The 22829-nt window shown below is 32.4% G+C and overlaps 1 protein-coding gene across 1 annotated transcript; it reads right to left on the reverse strand.

The window, feature by feature from the left end:
- Window positions 1-399: 399 nt before the first annotated feature.
- On the reverse strand, window positions 400-18366 carry ZNF507 (zinc finger protein 507). Its single transcript, XM_051979755.1, has 5 exons — window positions 16234-18366; window positions 14240-14357; window positions 9626-9740; window positions 3072-3206; window positions 400-2938 (listed from the first exon to the last, which is right to left on the reverse strand). The coding sequence occupies exons 1-5, from the start codon at window positions 18364-18366 to the stop codon at window positions 2569-2571; spliced, it is 2871 nt and encodes a 956-aa protein (XP_051835715.1). The 3' UTR covers window positions 400-2568.
- Window positions 18367-22829: the final 4463 nt, after the last annotated feature.

The following is a 22829-nucleotide window of genomic DNA, read 5'->3' on the forward strand; positions in this document are numbered from 1 at the left end:
TTTTGATGTCTAATGCTACTGAAATTAATCTTGATGTTTGAATATCTAGAATACTTTTTTGTTTGCTTTAAAAGCATTCAGTTACTTGGGTTGACAGTTAACCTCAGGTATGTCACAAAATAATAGAAAGTAAAATGCTATGGAATATAAGTCTTCATATAAGTTTAATGACTATTTTTGTGGCCACTTTCCATTACTTATGACAATTGAAAAATTCATGATCTCATGTGGAAAATGTAAGGAACAATTAATGGAACTGGTTTTGGGGGCACTAAAAAAAGCAAATTAAAAAAAATAAACATTTTTTTCCCTATGGGGATTTTCCTCTCCAAAATAATTATATTAAAATGGGAACTATAAAAATGAATTTCTATGTTGCATATTTAATGTGGGAATTCCTTAAAGTTGTCCTTCTATACTTAAAAAAAAAAAAAAAAAACCTTAAAATTATATCCTCTAAATTTAATGACTGGAAATAAAAATGTCTGGCCCACAATATCAGTTCTGACTATTGTGACGACAATGTTATCATCAAAATATTTGTCTCTTATTCAAAATTAATTAAATTGCATTTTGATTCTGAAAAGAGGACACTAAGAAAATGTAAAATTCTTGTTATTCCATACACATTGGATTCAGTGATATATTACATACAAATGTTTTGCAGTTAAAAAAAATCTCAAATGGACTTAAAAAACAATAAAAGGGCAAAAGGCAATTTTAATTAATGAACTATATGACATTGCTGTAAAAATCTCAATTTTATTTAATATACTTATGCATGTGTAACCTAAGTCATTGTCAAATTATAATGTAAAAAAACACATCAGATAGTGCTGTAACTCAAAGTATTCCATAAGGACACCTTAAAAATTTAACTCCATTTTGTAGACTTTGAAGCTTATTTTGCTACCTCAAGTAAGAAAGGTATACATAACACCCCCAACAAATTCTAAGTTGCCCAGCATCACAGTCTTTGATCAGGAAGATATTAGAAAATAAATGCAGAAATAGCACCATGAACATGGTGCACTGGGCGTACACCAGCCTTTCAGATCTGTAGTTACAGCTTATTTCTGTAACAGAAATTATGCATAAATACGTGATAATAAATACAAAAGAAACATCCTTCTTGCTATCACTCTTTGAAATACATTATAATAAAGTTTCTTACACCAAACTTGTAATTGTTGAAAAACTAGAAGGGAGAATTATATCTATATGATAGCAGGTTTGAAGGCAATTGCCTTAAAAAAAAAAAAAAAAAAAAAAAAGCTCTTCATATCTCTCCCTCATAGAATATTAAACTTCTATATTTTTCTTAGGTAAAACATATCCTTGAAGACTACTAAACCCTGTTTATTTAAACTTCTATAGGTGATTTGGATTTTTCAGGATACAGCACTTATGCTTATTATCCCATTTTTGCAGGTAAATATAAAACTATGACATTCATAAACTTTGTAAATTAAAACAAAAATAACAGAAATCCTCATTTTAAGTGCCATCAAATTTCTCCTTCTTTATCTTAAATGATTTAAAGAGAAACCATTTGTCAAAGAAAAAACTATCACACACTTTTTTTACTTAGAGGATGACAGCTGTCATAAAAATGGTTTAGCAATCAACAAATGAAATTCTTCATATTTAAAAGTTTTAATAAACTTCTATCTGGTAGCATGCCTGCTTTTACTTGGGAGGTGGGATTGAATGGTCTTCCTATTTATAAAATTACAATGCTCTGAATATCACTGAGCCTTTTAGTGGTAATATGAATACTGCACTTTTGTAATTATTTCCATGAAACTGGATTTCTGATTTTTAGAGGGAAAGATTACCTGTTATTTCTCTCTTATCCCCTCCTTAAAGATGACCCCATATACATAAATTATAATACTTTTAAAATGTCTACTTGCAAACTAAATTTGAATATAGAGGTTGCTAAGTTTTGTGTTCACATAAACATAGGATCAAATACTATTTATGTCAACCCTGACTGGATGATTATTTCCTTTCAGTTCAGTATGGGATTCCAAATATTAACTCCAAATTAATTAAGAATCTGAAAACACTCTATTGTCCCACTTGACCATTGCTTCCTTTCTGATCTTACCTTTCTTTTTAGTAACACTGAGAACAGATCTAGTTTTTCTTAGGTAAAATTCCTTTCTACCCCAAGAGTTATTATGCCATCAGCTGGAAAGGATAGATAACCTTTGCCAAAAAATAAATGAGATATTTTTACTACAATCGTTCCTGAAAACACTTTCTATCAATTCCTTTGTCCATGTCTACAATAGGTATTTGGAAATGCAAAAATTTGGCACAAGATGGAGGAACACAGGATCAATATCAACTTTGTTTTCTCATTTCCTCCCCCTAACTGGGACTATTTATTCCTTATTAAGTACTCCCCATTTAGAGTTCCTTCTCTTATTGCAATAGGGATTTAGTTCACCAAAATCACACTTTCCATTTACAAGAATATCACTCAAGGAATTTCCTCTTTATCCAGTACCTCAATTGATATTAACAAAGATAGAGCTGCTGCCAAGAAAATTATTCCAATTAATTTGTGCTTAGAGTTGAGTTGTGGTCCTTATTTAGAATTATGTTTATAATTTCACCCTCATGCTCTTTCATATGATCTAAGAGATTTTCTTTGCTAGTAGACTCAAAACCACAAATACAACAACAGAAGAGCAAAACACAGTATTCCATATTGGGAGGAGCCTGTTTGGGATTCTTTTCTGAATTCTGTGAGGTATTATTCTTTGTGGGGCTAAGTTTTTTATTCTCACTGGGCCCTATAACTTCACTGGGAGACTGATGAACTGTTTCTGAATATGATGCCAAATTTTCTGAAATCCCCACAACAGAATTAGTTTTTTCATCAGTGCTGTCTGATAAAATCTTTCCAGGGGATTGTCCTTGAACCCTAAAAAACAAAAGCAAGAAATACATAAAATTTTAAATTTAAAATAACTGGCTGGGAGTGAGTCTTTTGATTCAAACATGAGATAAAATGAGGGGAGGAGAGAAGGGTATATAGGATAGTTAGGATCACATACCTGCCACTTTGTGAAATGGCATCATTGATAGCCTTATTTACTTGTTCATAGTTATAATTTTGGTCACTTGCATGTTTCCACATATGGGATTTCAAAGAAGGAGGATGGCTACATACATATCCACACAAAGAACACCTAAAAGACAGATTGAAGGAAAAAAAAAAAATCGGTGTTTTCAGTGCAATTTAAAGAAATAATACGGAACTTGAGTGTTTCTTAAATTACTTAAAGTGGTAATTTCCTACTATTTTAGCTAAAAAGAACTATATTTAATATTTCTAAAAAGCTACCTATTTAGAATCTTGATTGAGTCACTAATAAGATGAAACATCCTTCTGCCCCTAAATAAAGGAAATAAATGCTCCTTAGAAAGGATTTCAATTAGATTTAAAATAGTCAAAAACAACTATATCAGAAACAAGGCCTGTAGAAATTTAGAAAAATTTTATTTTATAAAATTTAACAATCTAATACTCGAAACTAGCAGTCCCCAAATGTTTTTATCTCAGGACCTCTTTATACTTTTAAAAATTAGGGAGGATTTCAAAGAATTTGTATTTATGAGGTTATAGCTACCAACATATACTATAATACAAAGTAAAACTGATAAAAAATTTAAAACATGAATTTAAAACAACAAATTAATTACATGCTAACATTAATATTTTTTAAAATTAAAAATAACAATTAAAACAACTTTAGTGAGAAGGGTAATACTGTTTTACATATTCATGAAAACAGGATTCTTTTATCTGCTTCTGCATCAATCTGCTTCAATGTGTTTTTGTTGAAGTATGTGAAGAAAATACAGCCTTATACAAATATGTATGGGTGGAGGAAGAAGGGGTATTTAAATAAGTAACATCTTAGTATTATGGAAATGATTTTAAACTTGTGGACTCCCTGAAAGAATCTTGGTGATACTCAGTGGTCTTAAGAATTGCTGTTCTAAAGCTTTTTAAAAAATTCATCTATTCTCTTGTTAGTGTTGCACAAGTCAATAAACCTTGAATTTACCAATAAATATTTGAGAAAATTACTTTAATAATACATTCTATTCAATATTTAATACAAAAAAATCTGTTTACTAATTGGTACTCATCCCTAAGTAACAAATAAAAACTGTCAGTAATACTGACCAAAAAACACATGCAAAACAAGAAAATGAGGCAGGGGCAGAACTTGTTTTCTTTTCACTATTTACAATAGCATGCTAAAATATAAGATGGCATGGTTCTAACATTCAGTAATAGATACTTACTTTAGGAAACTTTAAGTGATCTATATAGCCTTAGTAAAGCTAAATGTTTCTAGTATCTAAGAAATATTATCCCATAGTTGTTTTCTTAAAAATTATTTATTTCTATATCAACTACTTGTCATAAGCTTTAATAAGAAAGTAAAATGCATAAAACTATTAATCTTGGTCACTCAAACTTATCTTTGCTCATGAACTTATGATCATCTTTTTTTTAGTTGCAGACAATTTCATTTTTAGATACAGTGTTATTCAGGCAGATATCCTAGTCAATAAATCTGCAAGCCAGTCTGTTATATGAAACACAGTTCATTGTATTATGGTAGGATCACAGTAGTATATTTTGCCCAATTTAAATAAAAGGTGCATTGTAAAATGCCTTTTTCCCACTAAAAACTATTTGGTAATTATAAAGTGAAGGTGTTCTTTCAGACACTTTTACTTGAAGTTTAGAATTTAAATTTAAATTATTTATCCACTCATTCATTCAGCCAACTGTTACTAATTAAATGCCCATTCCAGATTAATTTCTATGTTAGAGCACACAGAAAGCAGGATAGAGGAGAATGAGTCTGTATGCTCTTAGAAACCAATTGGTTAAGCAGCAGCAAGCAGGAAACCACAATAAAAGTAAAGGATGAATTACCAGATATTGACCGTCTTTTGTTCCTGCCTGAGAATTTCCATTCCATGTTGACATTTTTCTATGAAAGCTGGACAGTTTATCATCATAGTAGAATTAGGAGACCTACAGGCCGAGGTTTTGGCATCATGGATTGGTTATATGGCAATGTGGTAAAAATATCCACACTGAAAAACTTGGATTCTTAGGCTTCACTGCTCTTAATAATTCTCAATATGACCTTAGGCTAATTACATCTCTTCTAAGTAAACTGAGGAAGTTGGACTATTTATAATCTAACCCTACAATTTCTTCCAACTTTTAACATTCTGTGACAGTGAGTTATGTTCTTAGAAGAATTACAAGCTAAGAGAGCTCCTCTTTTTCAATGTTACAGTTAAAAAAGGTATAAAATTAATAAATAAATATATTTAAGGAATGTTTCTTTCTTAAGTAAATCCAATAATGTCCATTCATTTACAAAACTTTTCTTCTAGAGAATAACAAAAATCTGTGTATGTGTATGTACACATATATACATATACCACCATACATCCAATGAGTTATTCAACTGGAGCATGGAGTCCTTCCTAAAAAGGAAATCATTCTTCTGGGAAAGTGACAAATCAGTTAGAAGATAGACTGGGTGTGGAGAAAATGCCAGATATACCCAAGAATGTATCTACTATAGACCCAGGAATTGTCTTTTAAACTGGAGAAGCTAGCCAACCAATTAATTTTGTATTGTTTTAGTCTTATTAAAAAAAGGAGTACTTCTCAGTTTGAGGAAAGTATTAATAAAGAAGACTTTTTAGAAACTACAATATATTTTTCAAAGGAAAAGTTTAAGTTGCTAGTTAAAAATAATTCATCACTCATAATGAATAGTTTCTCCCAATACTCATTTATTTTGAAGCAATGGAAGGAGGAATGGATTTGTACTCAAGAAAACCTGAATTCAAATCTTGTCTCTACTACTTAATACTTCTGAAAGCCTATTTCTTTTGGTGTAAAATAAGGAGGGGGAAAAGACAATCACATAAGACCTCTTACCAGCTCTCATTCTATGAGCCTTTGGATTCACAAGGAATTACCTTCCATATTGACAAGTCTATTGAGACACTATCACACTCACTCATAGTATCATTATACTTTAAAATTACAACTATAATTTATGTCTACTTTGCTTGGGAAGTCAGAATACTAGACATAAAATGGAAGTTTCTGCACTGTGTGTATATATATATGTGTACACACACACACACACACACACATAATTCCTTATAAGATGTAAATAGTATACAGTAGGAAAAAATTAAAACCAATAGAAATCTTAAAAGCCAATCTTTTAAAATTTTATCTTATGTTTAAATTTGGTCATAAGTCTTATTTAAAAAAGTAAAATGAGATATTAAGTTTAATCTTTATGGCCAGATATCTTAATTTCCTTATTTCTCTAGCTCTTGAACTCTCAAATTAAATTTTGTTTATTACCCAGGGGATAGGGAAGGCTGCATAATTTTTTTTATTCATATATTTCTTCTAATATTCAGAACTGCAAAGGCCTTCTCACAGTAAGTCCTCAAATTATTCTAGGATTCAATATTCACTAAAGACGACATTGTCCCCATTACAGAAGGTTCCACAACAACTTTGGCTATTGGATACTTTCTTTTATAGGAGTTATATTGACAGTCCACAAACCTCACCACTCTGTGCCACACTAATATGTCAGTAAGAAACCAGGGTTCAGATATAGATAGATCACATGTATAACCTACTTCCTTTGGGCCAAATGGAAGTATTTGGAAAACAAATTTAAGGAATAGGAAAAAGAAAGACAATCCCTATCTTAAGGAGCTTATGGGGGGGGGGGGTTTAGGTGGAATAGACAAATTTCATCCAAAATGATTATTTGCAAGATCAATAAATTATGTGTTCCAAGTCCTTAATTTTCACTTAATTTTTTACATTACTCTAATGAGATCAATTAACAATTTAAAGAATGTTAAAGCTAAAATTCATAGTTTAAATTAATTTGTTCTTTGGGATATTCTGATTCTAAGAAATTCAAAGGAGAATAACAGTGGGATAGAAGTTGACCTAGTGTCTATTACACTCTTATAAACAAACTTGTGAAGATAAAGTCTTTTCTTTAATGTCCTCACATTACACTCACCCTCCTCACTGAGAAATGACTTATCTGTGTGGATAGGGCTAGTTTTCACAATGAACATTCTTTAATGCACAAAAGTTCCTTAATTCCTTTAAGGGTAGTAGAAACAAAGATAAATATTACTGGCATTAATAAGTAAACAAACTATATGGTTCTATAAAAGTCCTCATCATACCATTTAGAGAAATAGGTAATTTTGAAAGCACACTAAGCCTTAAGATACAAAGGCTCCTAAAATCTAAGCATAGATACAAACTGATATAGTTAATAATTTACCAATTACAGGTTTTAATTTTTTAGACAAAAAGTAATAATATGCAGCTACTTTCTTTTAAAGTGAAAAATTCGCTATTCCCTCTTTTAGCTACTGGGGCAAATTACCTTTAGTAAAAGTGTCCATTGAAAGGAAACCTAACTCTATATGGAAAGAATGAAAGAAAGACAATGGGAACTGCTAGAACAGTCCAAATCCAAGTCTATCTGTCAGGTTATTTCCCATTTTCACATTAACTAACAACAGGCCTTAGTAATCTCAGTTTCTCTGTAAAGTCACTGTGAATAGGGATTTTTTTCATTCTTTGTACTTGTATCTGCTCATGAAAATGAAAAATTGTGTACAACCTACCAAACATTAAAAAAAAAAAAAAAAAAGTTCCAACACTGCTTATTTTAAATAAAGGAATGGATTTCAAAATTCAAAGAATGACATTTCTCTCATGTTAAATAGTCGATATTTTATATTTTCTCAGGAGTTCCACTTTTTTTTCCACTAAAAACAAATCTTCCAAACATTGAAGGATATGGATAATGATTCTAACCTGAAATCCAGAAATTAAACTTTTCTGAAGGGTGGTGTGGAGCAGAAGAACTGATTTAGATTCACATGGTGAAAAGGATATAATTTCAATAGATGAAAAACTGCTCAAAGTGCTTCATAGGAAGAAAAACTGAAGAAACCATAAATGGGAATATTATGGATGAGGCTTGTAAATCAATAAAAAGAATCTCTCTTAAAGGCAGGAACCTAATTTGCAGCTTTTATTTTTAATGTGGGAATTCATGCTTTCTTCATTGTGACATAATATAAAAACCCTTTTCTACTCTTAAAGAGGCACATGAAAAATTCAGGATTATATAGATAAGCCCTTTTCTCAAGAATCAGTTAATTAATCATTTATTACTCTCTTATTATGTGAATGGTGCTAAGAATTGGGACACAAAGACAAAACACAAAGACAAAACTCAAACAATTTTTGCTCTCAAGAAAGTTTATATTCTACAAATGGAGACACTACTACTTTTTGAAATGAATTGATATATTCAAAGGGGATTCTGGGACCAGAAAAAACACCTTAAAAATACCTACAATTTACTACCTGTGTGACCCTAGGCAAGTCACTTAACCCCAATTGCCTCAGCAAAAAACAATAACAACAAAATAACCTACAATTCTCATAATGATTATTCAATTGCAAAATAACTTCAATTAAATTTGCTTCAGGCAAATCAGACAAATTTAAATCAAAAAACAATAAAGGCAACTGAGCACATTATAATATATTAAGCGTTTTTAGGATTATTTATTTTTAGAAGTAATTTCTCCACATTCATAGGATTTATTATATTCTTGGAAAGTGACAAATGTTACACTTGATTATAGATAATAAGAATTTTCAAATCCCCTCTCAAAAGAAACAAAGCAAAATAATCAGAGAAATAAATACAACAGACAACCTTGTACACTTTTTTTTGATGAAACCACTGTTACTCTTATTATTATGGCTCTATCACATCTGGATAAACTGGAGTGCCTTTAAATCCTTCCCTACAAAATTCCAGTATCTTTACTATAAACAGTAAATAATAATTTTTAAAACACTAAATTTTAAGGCTTTATAAAACAACAAATTTTGATTTCTGAAACTTCAGCTTTTAGAAATTCATGCTAAAAGAAGTGTCTGTAACCAATAAAGTACCCTTTAGTTGTGATATTACAAATTTGATAACCTTATCAAAAAATGACTTGCTTTAATTACATCTACAATCAATTCTTTTAAAGAAAAGCCAAAAGTTTTCTGACTTAGGCTGTTTTGATTCAAATTTGGGTGATTGAATCAGAATAGTTAATGAAATGAAATGAAAATTGATTAAATTTTACACAAATAATTACTATATATATGAAATGAGATGAATTAAAATTAAATCACACAAAATGTATTGTTTTAAGACATATATTTAAAGTTTACATTCCCCAAGACCACCTACTAAACATCTTTGGGAGCTTCTTTTATTATAAATAACTTTCTCAAATGGATTTCAGATCATTAATAAAAAGGTTCAAAAAAAGTCATGAGGTTAAAGATGGAAATATAGAAGTCAGCAGCGCAATGAGTTTATGTTTGTGCATTTCTGCTTAATTTTACAACTGATTCTTTTTTTACTGGCATTATATAAAATATTATCATATGCACTGAAAATCTAGGATCACTCACACTTACCTGTATGGCTTATCAGAGCTATGGATTCGCCTGTGATTCCGGACACCAACATAGGTTGTACTTGTGTAATCGCACACATCACATTTATATAGCCTCTGGATTGAAGATCTATTACCTAGATAGAGTATTTCAGACATTTATAGGCATTATTTTTTTGGGGGGGAAAAATCAAATTACAACATTTGATTTCTACTATTATAGTAAAAATGGATTTTTCTACTCCTCTTTTCTATACTAATTTGCTTGGTGATCTCATAAGCTCATATAGGTTCAATTATCATCTCCACACATTCCCAGATTGCAGCCTAATTTCTCCTAAGCTCCAGGTTTCTATCAACAATTGCCTTTTAAATATCTTGAATTGGGTATCCCATAAGCATTTCAAACTCAATATGCCCCCAATGGAAGTAGTTATCTTTCCCCTCAAATGCTTTGTTCCCAATTTACATGTTAAGTGTCATGCATGGGTACTACTATCCTTCCAAGTCATTCAAACCTGAAATTTTGATATCATCCTTGACTCCTCATATGCTGTTAAAATCTTTAGTTTTTTCCTTCACTACCTATCTCACACATGCTGGCTTCTGTTCACTGACACTTCTGCCTCTCTCATTATCTCAAGCCTGAGAACTGAAGTATTTCCCAATTGGTCCTTTTGCTTCAAGTCTCTTCTCACTCTACTTACTTCACTGCCCACTAAAGCTGCCCAAATGATTTTCCAAATGTGCAAGTCTGACACCACTCACCTCAACTCTCATTCAATAGTGATTTCACATTTAAAATTCTTTACAACTTAGGTTCCTTTTCTCCCTTTTCCAGCTTTTTACACTTTACACTCTCCTCTGCTTTCCATGAGTTAGTTATATTGGCCTGTTTGAAATTCCTTAAACACATCATCCAATCTCATCTCTATTTTTGCACTGATTGCCCACTAGCCTCTCATTTCCCAGGTTTCCTGTAAGGCTTAGCTCAAATCTAGCCTTCTGCATGATCTTGTTCCTGGTCTTCCCCATCGTTAGTACGTTCTCTCTGAAATTATCTCCCATTTTCCCTACATATATCTGTCCAAAATTACTAACTTACATAGTTACTTACAATAGACTGTGAACTCTTTGAAGGCAGGGACCAGATTTTTGGTTTTCTGTATATATATGACACTCAGTACAGTGCCTGGCGCATAATGTTTAATAACTATTTATTGACTGAGTCTATAAATATTCATATTTTCCTGTATTAATATTTAACTCTATACTCTGTTAGATTCAATTTTAGAATGAATATTCAAACAAATTCCAAAGTCAGGTTACCTATGCCAATCTTGTTCTCAAATAATCAATGAACAAAAGCTGAAAAATAATTTTCCCAACTTCAGCAGTAATTCAAGCTGTCATAAGGACCATGGGACACCTTCCTAAGTTTTACAAAGAAACACTACTGTTAAGAAACTCAAAGAGCGAGCATGAAGCAAGTTCGCTTCAGGCAAGCTGAAATTCAAGTCTTATTAGCGTCATGAAGGGTGGTTTCAAAGGATTTGTGACAAATCCTGTATGAAAAGTTTAAAAGATCTTTTTTTTCTCCTTTGTGAAATTATGTATAAGGGTATAAAACCCGTTTATTTCCTTTGTACAGAATATATTTTCCTAATTTAATATAAGATTTTATTCTATATATTTACTAATGGATATAAAGAAACTTCATAAATTGCAAAATAAATTTGAGTTTGGCAATTCTAATGGATAACATGGACAAAAATCAAGAAAAATTTGTCATTAGCAAAGTTCATTCACTTGGCAGATAGCTGAGTGCCTGACTATTTAAACCAATGCCCAAGGGTCTTTATCTCCTCCTCTCCCCACCCCCCCCCAAAAAAAAAAAAAATGAAAGAAAAAAGAAAAAGAAAAGGTTTGAACCTAGCTGAATAACTTGGTCTTATTTTAGTTCCCTACACACAGGATAAGGTTTTCCCAACACTATTGGCATTTCTTTTGGCAATTCCAACACAGAGAACAGACTGTACAGAGAAGACTGAGTATTTCGATTTCAGGACCAATCTGAGTACTAAACCACAGTGTTAAGGCAAAGCAGAGAAGGGTACACTATTGTGTAACATTTAGGAAAAAAAAAGATTTAGAGAAAAGAATACTGCATGATTTATAAAAATAAAATAATACAAAAGAAAGCCCACGCTGAAATTTCAAAGGAACAACTACAAGTTAAAATTAAGCCTTCAAAATCTGAAATTTTCTTTTACTAATAATTACTACCAATCTCAGCAGAATGTCCTGATAAAATCCTATAACATTAATATACGCACTAATCATAATTATAGTCTATTTACATATGCTCTTAATTGGTAGGTTAAAAACTTGGATGTGGTTAAGAACAGCATTGTTCCAAACACAGTAAAGAAGGAAAAATGTGACTGATGATCTTCCTGTAAGAAATATTACAGAGCTATGACAATAAAATGACACCCCATAAGGAAAAAAAGTTACCATAGCAAAGAATAAGAAATCCCACGCCTTTTCAAATTATTGTTTCCAATGAAAATAACTGAGCGAAATTCTGTCATTTTCTTGTTCTTCTGTCACAAAGTCTTGTACTTTTAGAATGAAGGTATGATGCACATTGTATTGGATGGGTAATATCCAGATTATAAGGACAGGGGCTGGACTTTAAATTTTATTAATATTGGCGAACTGCCACATGAGTAAACTCCCTCTGCCAACATAGGCTGATAGCTTCTCAGCAACTTTAAAGAGTCATAAGACTGCCTAAAACGTTAATAAGTGCTTGCCCAGCAGTAGTATACCCCAGAATATTTTGATCAAAGTTATTTCTGTCCAATATTTGTTCTTTGAACAAAGAGAAGCTACATTCATCAAAAAGAAAAGAAAAGCAACCAAAAAACCCCTTGTTTCCTTTTACTTATGTGGCTACTACAGGATTACTTGAGCACATATGTACAGGCTACATTCTCTGCCTACAACCCTCTCTGTTTTGGGCAGAATAGCACCAATTATATTTATTTTTTCATATCAGGCAGCAAATTCATATACAGAGAAATGTACATGTTATCTCCTTAAATTTCATGAAAATGAAACTCACAAAAAATTTTATTATTAAAAAAAGCATACATATATTTATGTATGTGTATACTCACATTATATGTGTAGTGTATACACACACATATACTTATATGAGAATGTTAGTCAACTGATTCACTACAAAACAATTTTGTGAAAAAAGCAAATTAAATTAGCTGAGTAGGAAAATGGTTGAGTACTGTGAAATACAAAATTATTATTAAACAAAACAAAACACAAAAGCATGTTCAACTTGAAAAAGAGAAATGGTAGTTTTCAAAAATAACAAAATAGAAGGTGAGAAACACTTAATTAGACATTGAGTTTGCATTTGTGTTTTACCTTTTCAATATATTTTTTTGGACACTGTAACCTCCTAAGTTTAGTTTTGATAACAGGCAGTACAGTAATGTAGTAGCCTACTTTATTCTTTCATTAGTCATTTAGAGCCCAATCACACCCAATGGTATAATGTTTGTTTGAAAGGGGATGTACAAACATGATGAATTAAAGCAAGATGAGGCATTTAAGGCTATTTCATAAACAAGAAACAGAACTGTTTTATCTCAGACATCTATTGCAGAAACAGATGCTCTATCATAAACTCTTTTGTTTTGGTTTGGTTTTATAGGGATGACATCTGTTTGACAAGAGGATTTTGGTGCTACACTAGTGTCACAATTTGAGTCTAAAATGTTTTTGAAACAACTATTATGCATTCTAGGGTATAATTTAATGGGACATTATTGTAGCACATTTTACTTGGAAGTAGTGTTTTTTAACTTCAATTCTTAGGAAGCTAAAAAAAGAGGAGTTTGCCCTAATATGTTTTATCTCACATAAACCCTATCTACCATGCTGCTAGAGACATTTAGAGTATATCAATTAAAATGATCTGATGAGAAGCAGCCCTGCTTATTAGAGTTTATTCTAATGTTCTTGGGTATGGTGCCTGCTTTTTTATGGAATTCTAATTAGGTTTTTTACTTCTAACATAGGATATTAGCAAAAACACAGCCCATTAGTAACTATTACAGTACATCTAGAAATTTCTAACTTGATCTTTTACAAACAAAACATATGAAACCTGGCAGTTATACTCGGGTTTATAGTTTGAGGTGTGGGACCACCATCTGCAATATAATCTTCTCAATAGGGACACTTGGCATCATGCTGACAAAAAAAAGAAAGGTACAGAAAAAACTTCAGGCTTTCTATTTCTGAATTTACAATGCTGACTATAATGCATAAGGAAAGTGTCTTACAGAAAAGAGGTATTTTGTATGAGTTTTATGCATAGGATCTAAATTGAGAATAAGTACACTCAATGACAATGCACTGACTATTCTGGCACGTCTACAACCTACCTATATGTAAGAATCTATTTGGACTTCTTCATAGTCAATGGCCCAAGCTTGAAGGTTTTCCTTTGGTGAAATCTCCCTAATGGGACATTTTTCTTTACTCATCAGTAAAAGATTTAACTTGGTGTACAACATATGGGGAGAAAGAGAGGGTTAAACAGTACCTTCCCGAACACATTTTCCTTCAGCTGCCTCATTTGAAACTATTGGTTCATTTGGATTTACTTTTGACAAATTATCTGGAACATTATGTCGCTCTCTTTCATGGTTCCTCAGCTGGCTCTGGAAAGTTGAGGGAAGTATGTTATTCAAAAAAAAAAAAAAAAAAAACAAACCACACATACACTATCAAATACACACTGAAAAACAAAGCATTTAAACTGTTTCAACCAAATAACCTTATAAAATGCAATCACAGGCAACGAGGGGGGAAATGAGTTGGGGAAATATAACTGAAAAACCCACTAAAAAAGTGTGCTATTTGCTTTTTTTGATTTCTTTTTAAAGAACACTATAGGGGCAGCTAGTTGGTACAGTGATAGAGCACTGGCCCTGAATTCAGGAAAATCTGAGTTCAAATTCAGCCTCAAAATGACCTTGAACAAATCACTTAATCCTATTTGCTTTAAAAAACACTATCATTTTTTTTTTTGTGCATGTGTACAGTGAATTATGAACACACATATATACATACATTATCAGATATAAAATTACTGGTATATTTTTCACAAGGAAGAAGAAACCCCTCCAGACATGCAGTCTGTCAACAGCCCCTTTGAATTCTTCCTTCCCTGCTGGGTGGACTGTACTCTGTTGGCACAGGCTTTCATGTCCTCAGGAGACATTCAAGAAAGATTTAAATAGAAAGGTTTTTTCCCCTTCAATTTTTTAAAGAAAAGGTATCAATTTGAATCTCTTATTTTACTGCCCATAAAATGTGGAACAAAACTCACATGACTAAACTAAATAAACAAAAGAAATGATATATTTTAAGAAGAATAAATTTACTTATTTAAATGAGTTCCTGTGCAGAGGTTTTAACTGCTTCCAAAGTTTCTTGAGGAAAACTGTTATTTTGTAAGTTTTGCCCTTATTCCAGCTCTCAATTTAAATGTCATCATTTAAATAAATGCCTTCTCACCTTGAGGGTCTGGGAAAGTCTATATTGCAAGTGCCTCTTTGAAAGATATATTGAGTTTTTAAGAATGATCAACTAGTGTTTGCAATTGGTTTCAAACAATTCTTTATCCCAGGTCGTAGAGATAACATACTTGAAATTCAAATCTAGGTCTCAGGCTCCAAACTAACTTTTTAGAAGCTCTCTAATCTACACCCTTCCCTGACACCATGATGGTTAGTAAGTTGAACTCAAGGAAGAGGCTGAGAAATAACCATTACATCTCTGAGCTCTAACTTGACAAAAGTGAATAAAATTTGCTCCTTTAGGAATATCAGTTCAAATTCATTGGTAAACTGACAATAATTCTACTTCAATACCAGTTGACAATGCAATGAATTTTTAAATATATTTCCCTCCCCACCCCAAATCCTCTTCTTAAAAAGAGATCAGTCCAACAGGAAAAATTACAAGTGCTTTTAACAATCATATATCAGGTGAAGTACCTTATAGACAGTAGGCATTCCACAAATGTTTGCTTAATTAAACTAGTGATTTTGAAAAACTCCAATTTTAGGGTTAGGAAAACTAGAGAACAGAGAGTTTATGTATTCTGCTCATGTTCTGCTGGAGTATTTGTAGTAATATTTAATTAATTACTAGTTCCTAGCCTTTTGAATGTCTGTTAAGGTTCCCAGGAATCCATTATTAGTTGATCACCAAACTATTGTTTGTCAGCCTTGCTTTATGACAGGAACTTGGACACTGCAGAAAGTTTTGCCTCTTATCAAAATAAGTAATATGTAGAAGCTGTCAAGAAAATAGTTTCTGAGAACACTGGACCAGCAATCAGACATTCTAGATTCTAGTCTCAGTCTTGCCATTAAAGAGTGATGTATCTTTGAATAAGGGTTTAATCTGTTCAAGTTCATTTTCTTTTTCTATCTGTAAAATTAAAGGGATGGACTACATAGACTCCAAGGTCCTTCCTATTTCTATCTTTCTGATTTCATGAAGGATTTCACAAGGAAAAAAGTTTACCTTATAATGAAAAGATTCTTCACACTGTTTGCATTGGTACATCCTGGTTTTACAGTGATTGATCATGTGGCTCTCTAGATCCTTGCTGTTGTCAGCTATGTGTTCACAAATAGGACATTGGTAAGGCTGTCTCTGCCGGTGAACTCGCAAGTGCTGTTTAATGTAACCTTTGTTACCACTAGTATAGTGACATAACCGGCAACGGTATGGTCGATCAGCATTAGGGATAAATTCTACTAAGCTGCTTCCAGGCAAGCTTGTATCACCAGTAGGCTGACACTGTGCATTGTCCTGCAATTCTTTCAAAATGTCATCATCTGAAGCATTCTGGTCGGTCCTTTCCCTCAATTTTTCAATTACAGTGAGCAGAGACATACTGATACCCATTTTAACGGGAACTTCTGACAATTCCTGTTTGTCCTCAGTAATTTCTACCAATGCAGAATCACTTTGGTTAAAGTTAGTTAACACTTCTGAAGAATTAAGTGGAGACATCAATTTAGAATATGCTGCTATAGTATTTTCAACTTGTCTCTGCCCAGTATCAGGATCTAAAAGGTTTACATCCCCATAGTGGCCAAGACTGGCTCGTGTTAATTCTGCAGCCCTTATAGGCATTGTTACTAGAGCTTCTGCTGCTAAAGAGTGCAGCCTTAGGGATTCTGAATTTGTCCTTCTCCGGCCTGGAGGGGCATTCTCATCAGCAGCCAAAACTTTATTTGAAATTATCTCATTGTCTTTCTTCTCAGGATTGCTCCATCCTATGATCACCTCTTCAATTTCAACAGTGCTTTTATCAGTATGATAAGCTTCATCTGTTTCTTCACGTACAATCTGGGTTTTTGTGGAAATCAGGTTTTTTTCCTCTTCCATGTCAGTATTCATCAGAAAAGGTTTTTGTAATACTGTTTCTTCAGCACTAGGCAAACGTTCCACTATTACATTAACATGACCTTTTTTATTTGGGCTGCAGTTAATGATTTTCTGTGCTGATGAAAGTAGGCTATCAGCCATTAGATTGTCCTCTGTATCAGATATCACCTCCAATATTTCTTCTCCATTTGGGTCAAGGGTAGCAGACTGTCTTAGGCTTTCACTCACTTCTCTATTTTGTTCAACAGATCTGCATGACAGTTGCTCTGAACTACAGATTTGCACCTGAACAGACTGCGCACTATGAATACCCAGCTCTTCATCCTCTAAAGCAAGAACTACTGTTTCAACTCCTTGAGCTGTGGTAGCTGAGGAGTCTGATAATCCAAGAGTTTCATTTTCCTCTTCAAAAATTGGATAGGAACAATCTACTTCCCCTGCATGCTTCCAAGCATGTGTTTTCAACATTCTCTGCTGACCACAAGTATAACTACAAATCAAGCATCGGTACATACCATATTGTTCACATGTATACCATTTTCTCCTTCCTATTTCTGCAATAGAAGAAGCTCGGATTGTTTGCACGTCATTATTGTCCAAGTTCATTGTGAGATCCTCAACTGTTTTGAGATTCCCTTCTATTGTACCCTGATGCGAGGGGTTGGAGAGGCCAGTGCACTGCTGAACTTTGGATTCAACAGGAATTTTGGCATCACTTCCATGGTAATTTAAAATGTGAGCTTCAAGTTCTTCTTGGCTCTTAGATACAAAATGGCACTCAGAGCACATTAATATCACTTCATTTTGTTGACCATGCTGTTTGATATGCTCTTTTAACACAGACAAAGAAGAAGATAGGAACTTACAAAGACTGCACTGGTAACACATAGTCTTTCTATTATTCTCTTGAAAATAATCAGTGATATAATAATCTCTTTGCAACTCCTCAGTCTTTTTGCTGCCAGTAGCAGGTAGCTCAATTGTTTTGGCTGGAATCTCACAAAGGTCTTGTGTTTCAAGAGAGAGCACTGAAGCATTTGGATGAGAGCGTTTTTTCCCAATTAAAAGGCATCTCTGTGACTTTTCACTTTCTACAATCTTGCTCAATTTCTGGATAACATCAATAAGTGGATCTGTTTTATATTTTCTCTGTTCATCACCTATTTCCAATGATGGACTGATGACAGTTTCAGAAATCAATACAGCTTCTTGTTCACCAATACCAGGTACCAATACTGCAACACTGCTGGTATCTTCCATGATATCTAAGAGGTAATAATGTGCAACAGAATAAAACTTCAAATTACAAAAACAATTAGTTGTGTTTTAAATTTCTGTTATAAAATATTTAACAAAAGCAAGAGACTAGTATTGTTAAAATGTATTTGGATTTTATATGGCTCACACTTTAAATATCACACCATGTATCTGGCTGCCACCCTATCTACTTTATATAGTTTTAAATTTTATAGATCCTCTCAAAAATAAGAATTTCTCTAGGCCTTTATCCTAAATTAGCTTTAACTTCTCCACATTTCCCTTCCCAAAAATGTGACTACATAAGTTTCTTGCTGTCTTTGTCCCTTTACTCCTCAATGGGTCACGATCCCAGCTAAATTTTCACTCACATTTTGTCCCATTTTCCTAGCTCTCAAAGAAGTCCTGACCTTCTGTCTCAAAAAACAAAACACTGCCATAAAGATAAGCATGTGGAACCCTATGCTATTAGTACATCTGAGAGCACTTTGAAATAGTACTACAAATAGCCAGTAGAGGATTGACAACAAATAGTTAGTTTACTGATGTAAAATTCTTTCTGGAGTTACATAAGCACAGTAATATATTGTGTTATGAACTACTGTATTTTTACTATACAAATGAAACTAATGAAAACCAATGGATCTAGTTCCTTCTTTTACTTCCTTTGAAATAACCCAAAGATAAACCACAAACACTGCTGTGGTTTGTTTCAGAGGTCTAACAGTTGAGTGGTGAATTGTTGAATGGGTTTGTGTGAATATACATGGATTTTGCTTTCTCTGATAAAAGAAGGTGAGGGGGGAAAAAAGCACCATATCCTACTCATCCTAAAAGTCTAAAATATGTATGTGGGCCTAAGTAGGAATTAACTGTGTTCTCTAACCTATACTTTACAATGTACTTTGGACAAAGCCGTCACTTCACCAATGCAGAAATTCTTACATATTTGACTATTAAAAACAGACTAGAAAAAATTTTCTCAAAATATTTCCCCTTCAAATATCTCAACTTACACAACTGAAATTAAAGTTTTAATATGAATTTCAATTTTATGTGCAGGTTTTCCCCCTCCCCATCAATTACCAAGTCATTCTTCAATATAGCCAGGTATATTATAGTTTTTTTTTTTTAAATTCATGAATATTAAATATCCAAGAATGGTTATATCAAAGCCAGGAATAGAAAACAAAAACACTCTCCCTTCCCCAAAAGCTGAAACATGATTTCCCTCTCCCCACGCCATTCAAGTTCAGATAGTTCTATATATTGGTAGAGAGCTAAAACTTTCTACATGATTGCTGGCATATACCAGAATTTTTGTAGCACTTTACTCAAACTTTTCTCATATATCTATTATATCCTACTTCATATTATAGTACTCTATACATATGTTTAGAAGACTATTAAGTTCCCTGCAGAGGCCATTTTATCTATATATCCTCAGTGTCTAATATAATACCTTACACCTTAATGTCTGATGAACTGAGTTTGATAACTTATTTCCCACTATAATTTAAGCCTCTTCAAGGGCATAAATCATATTACTCATTTAGCCTTGCTCATGTCTTACCTTGATTTCCATGAATCCAGTTACAAATCAAAAAATTGATTAGATAATAAGTTTAACATCTTGGAACTTTGAAAGTTCTTTAAATAAGACATTCAGAAGTCTCTTGAGATTCTAATGGATTAAAATGATAATACAGTAGATATTTGAGAGGATAAATTACCATGAAAAGTTATATCCCTATAACTTGTAGACAAACAAATAAGAATTGGCTGAAAACCCCCACACAAGGTTACAAAGGCGACTCATCTTATTCTCCCTCTATTTGATGATATAACAGAAGGGAGTAAAAAGCAATGTAAACTGTTCCTGGTGAATGTTCCTTTGTGTATTATTAAGGAAGCAAAAGGGCAAAGCTGAAGAAATTCACTTTATGTCAAGAAAAAATAAATACAGAAAAATATGACAAAATGACTGGTTTTTAAATCTGCTATATCTTAAGTAGAAATGGGAATTAGGAGTTTATGGAATTTTACAGCAGTTGCTTTAGCTGTGAATATCAACTTTAAGGCTATATAAGATTTAGATATAGGAATGACAGCAATGAAAATAGGTATGAAAATGCAAAGGATAACAAGAAACACCAGAATAACCAGTTTGGATTAACTCAAAGTTTTTAAAAAGTAAATTCCTATTAAAACAAAAGTCACTGGGGGAAAAAGCAAAAGACTGGATTACTTTCTTTAACAATCAGTAAACTACAATAGTGGAAACCGATATCTACTCTTTATGATAAACGCTCTAATAGGCTATTTTGCCACTAATTTTGAAGTCTGTATTTTGTAAGGCTACTTTGAATGTGTTTGTTAGTACTACAGCTTGTCAAGTACAAACACATAAATAAGAATATTTTTCAATGAAAATGTGCTGGACCAGCTTATATAAAAAGGGATGAGGAGAAAAAGGAGAAAAGAAAAAAGGAGTGATAGTACCTTAAAGTCTGCTTTTTTGAAATTTCCAAGTTGTGTTACTTCACTTGACTAATGTGGGTATATCTCAGAACTGAAGCTGTAGATCTTTACAAGTCCAGGGAAAGATAATAATATATCTGAAAGATAAGGGAATAGAATAAGGACAGACATTCAATTCTGAGTTATGGCAAGAAATTGTATATTTATACATGAAGACCTTCCTATATACAAGACAACATATGATAAATCAGAAAAATTACATAGATTGTAAATGTCAAATAATTTCAAATGAAGATAGACTACTTCTAGCTGAAGACAAAAGATTCCTAGAGAAGGTAGGGGATAAGCTGACCTTTGAAGAATGAGTAGAATTTGATAAAAAAGGAATGCAAAAAGTCAACTTAATGAGCCAATATTTCTCAAGTACTTAATTTGTGTAACACTGTATTAGATCTTGCAAGGGATATAGAGCAGTATACAACACAGTCTTTGCCCTTCAAAGAGCTTATAATTAGTTTATACCCAATAATAAAAGAAGTCACAAAGTTCAGTTCACAAATATTGGAGTCCTAAAGAAGGATATTACTTTGGATTGAGCTGATATCTTCTGAGAGGAATTAAGATTTAAGTTACAAAAAGAAGACAAGACTTGAATATATAGAATAAAGGTGCTGAACAATAATGATGCCATGTGGGTAATCCTACAAAGGTAATAATTAAATATAACGTGTTTGGAGAACAGTAAAGTTTCCAGTTTAGTTGAAGTATAAGGTGGTTATATGGGAGGTACAATAGACAAGGATATAAATGAAAGTTGGGGTCAGAGTGAGAAGGGACTTAAATCTATGATGTAGTAAGGAGCAAAGTATCTAATAGTTCTTAACAAGAATGCTTTGTTTATAGTAGGTACTCAAATATATATTGAACAAATGCCTATGAAGATATAAACAAAAATTTTTAATTAGAACATATGAAGTTTCTAAAAATGTGAATCTAAAAGTATACTATACAATTTTCCTCACCTAAATAGAGAAAACCAATCTATGCCAATTGTCTTAATTTTCTTATAATTTGCTATCCAGTTTATATTAGCATTTAATTAGTTTCTTTACAGAATTGCATAATGGCAACCACTAAAAAATAAAGGCGAATCATTTATGTGTTATTGGATGGTTAGATAAAGGGTATAATTTTCCATGTAGATGCATGAAGATACAATATAATAAAATGAATGCCTCTGAGTTCTTCAAAACTTCATAAGCAACATCTTCCCATGAAGCCACTTTTGATCCCAGAGCTGCTAGTATCCTTCCCACCCTCTCAACAATTTTTACCTTGAACTTATTGTTATCTCCCTTAATGGGAAATAAGCATCTTGGAAGTGGAGAAAATTTCATTTTATCTCTTATCTCTAGTGCCTAGTACAGTGCCTAGTACACTATAGTTGCTGAATAAATATTTGACAGTTAATAAAGACCATATATGGATGGTTGATGGCTTGGTTATTACACAACATAGAATTTTTTGGGGAGATCCCAGAATCAGTATTTTCTTAAGACTTCTGTAATCAAGGTCCAGTTCTAACTTAATTAACCAATAAGACCTCTCACAGTAAGACCACCATGGATGTTATCTCCTGGTGTCAGAATAATAAACATTTAAAATGACCAAATGTAAAAGTTCACACAGTAATACAAATTCCTTAGCTGAAAAAAAGAGTAAAAGATCTGTATCTTTCAAATCAAATAAATGTTAAAATTAATAAAGTTCCAAATATGAACCTTCTGAGAGAGAAAGAGAGAATTTAGCTCCAAACTATTCAGAGTTCAGGGAAATATTTACATAGAATAAAAAATCAAATTATGTGATATAAACTTATATCTTAATATTAGCATAAATAGGCCAAGATTTTTAAATAACCCTCTAAGCTGCTATAAACCTCTTATCTATATGTAGAATTGAATACATACTCTTTACCTTATTTT

Source organism: Antechinus flavipes, chromosome 2 (genome assembly GCF_016432865.1).
Source record: "Antechinus flavipes isolate AdamAnt ecotype Samford, QLD, Australia chromosome 2, AdamAnt_v2, whole genome shotgun sequence".
Taxonomy (NCBI): domain Eukaryota; kingdom Metazoa; phylum Chordata; class Mammalia; order Dasyuromorphia; family Dasyuridae; genus Antechinus; species Antechinus flavipes.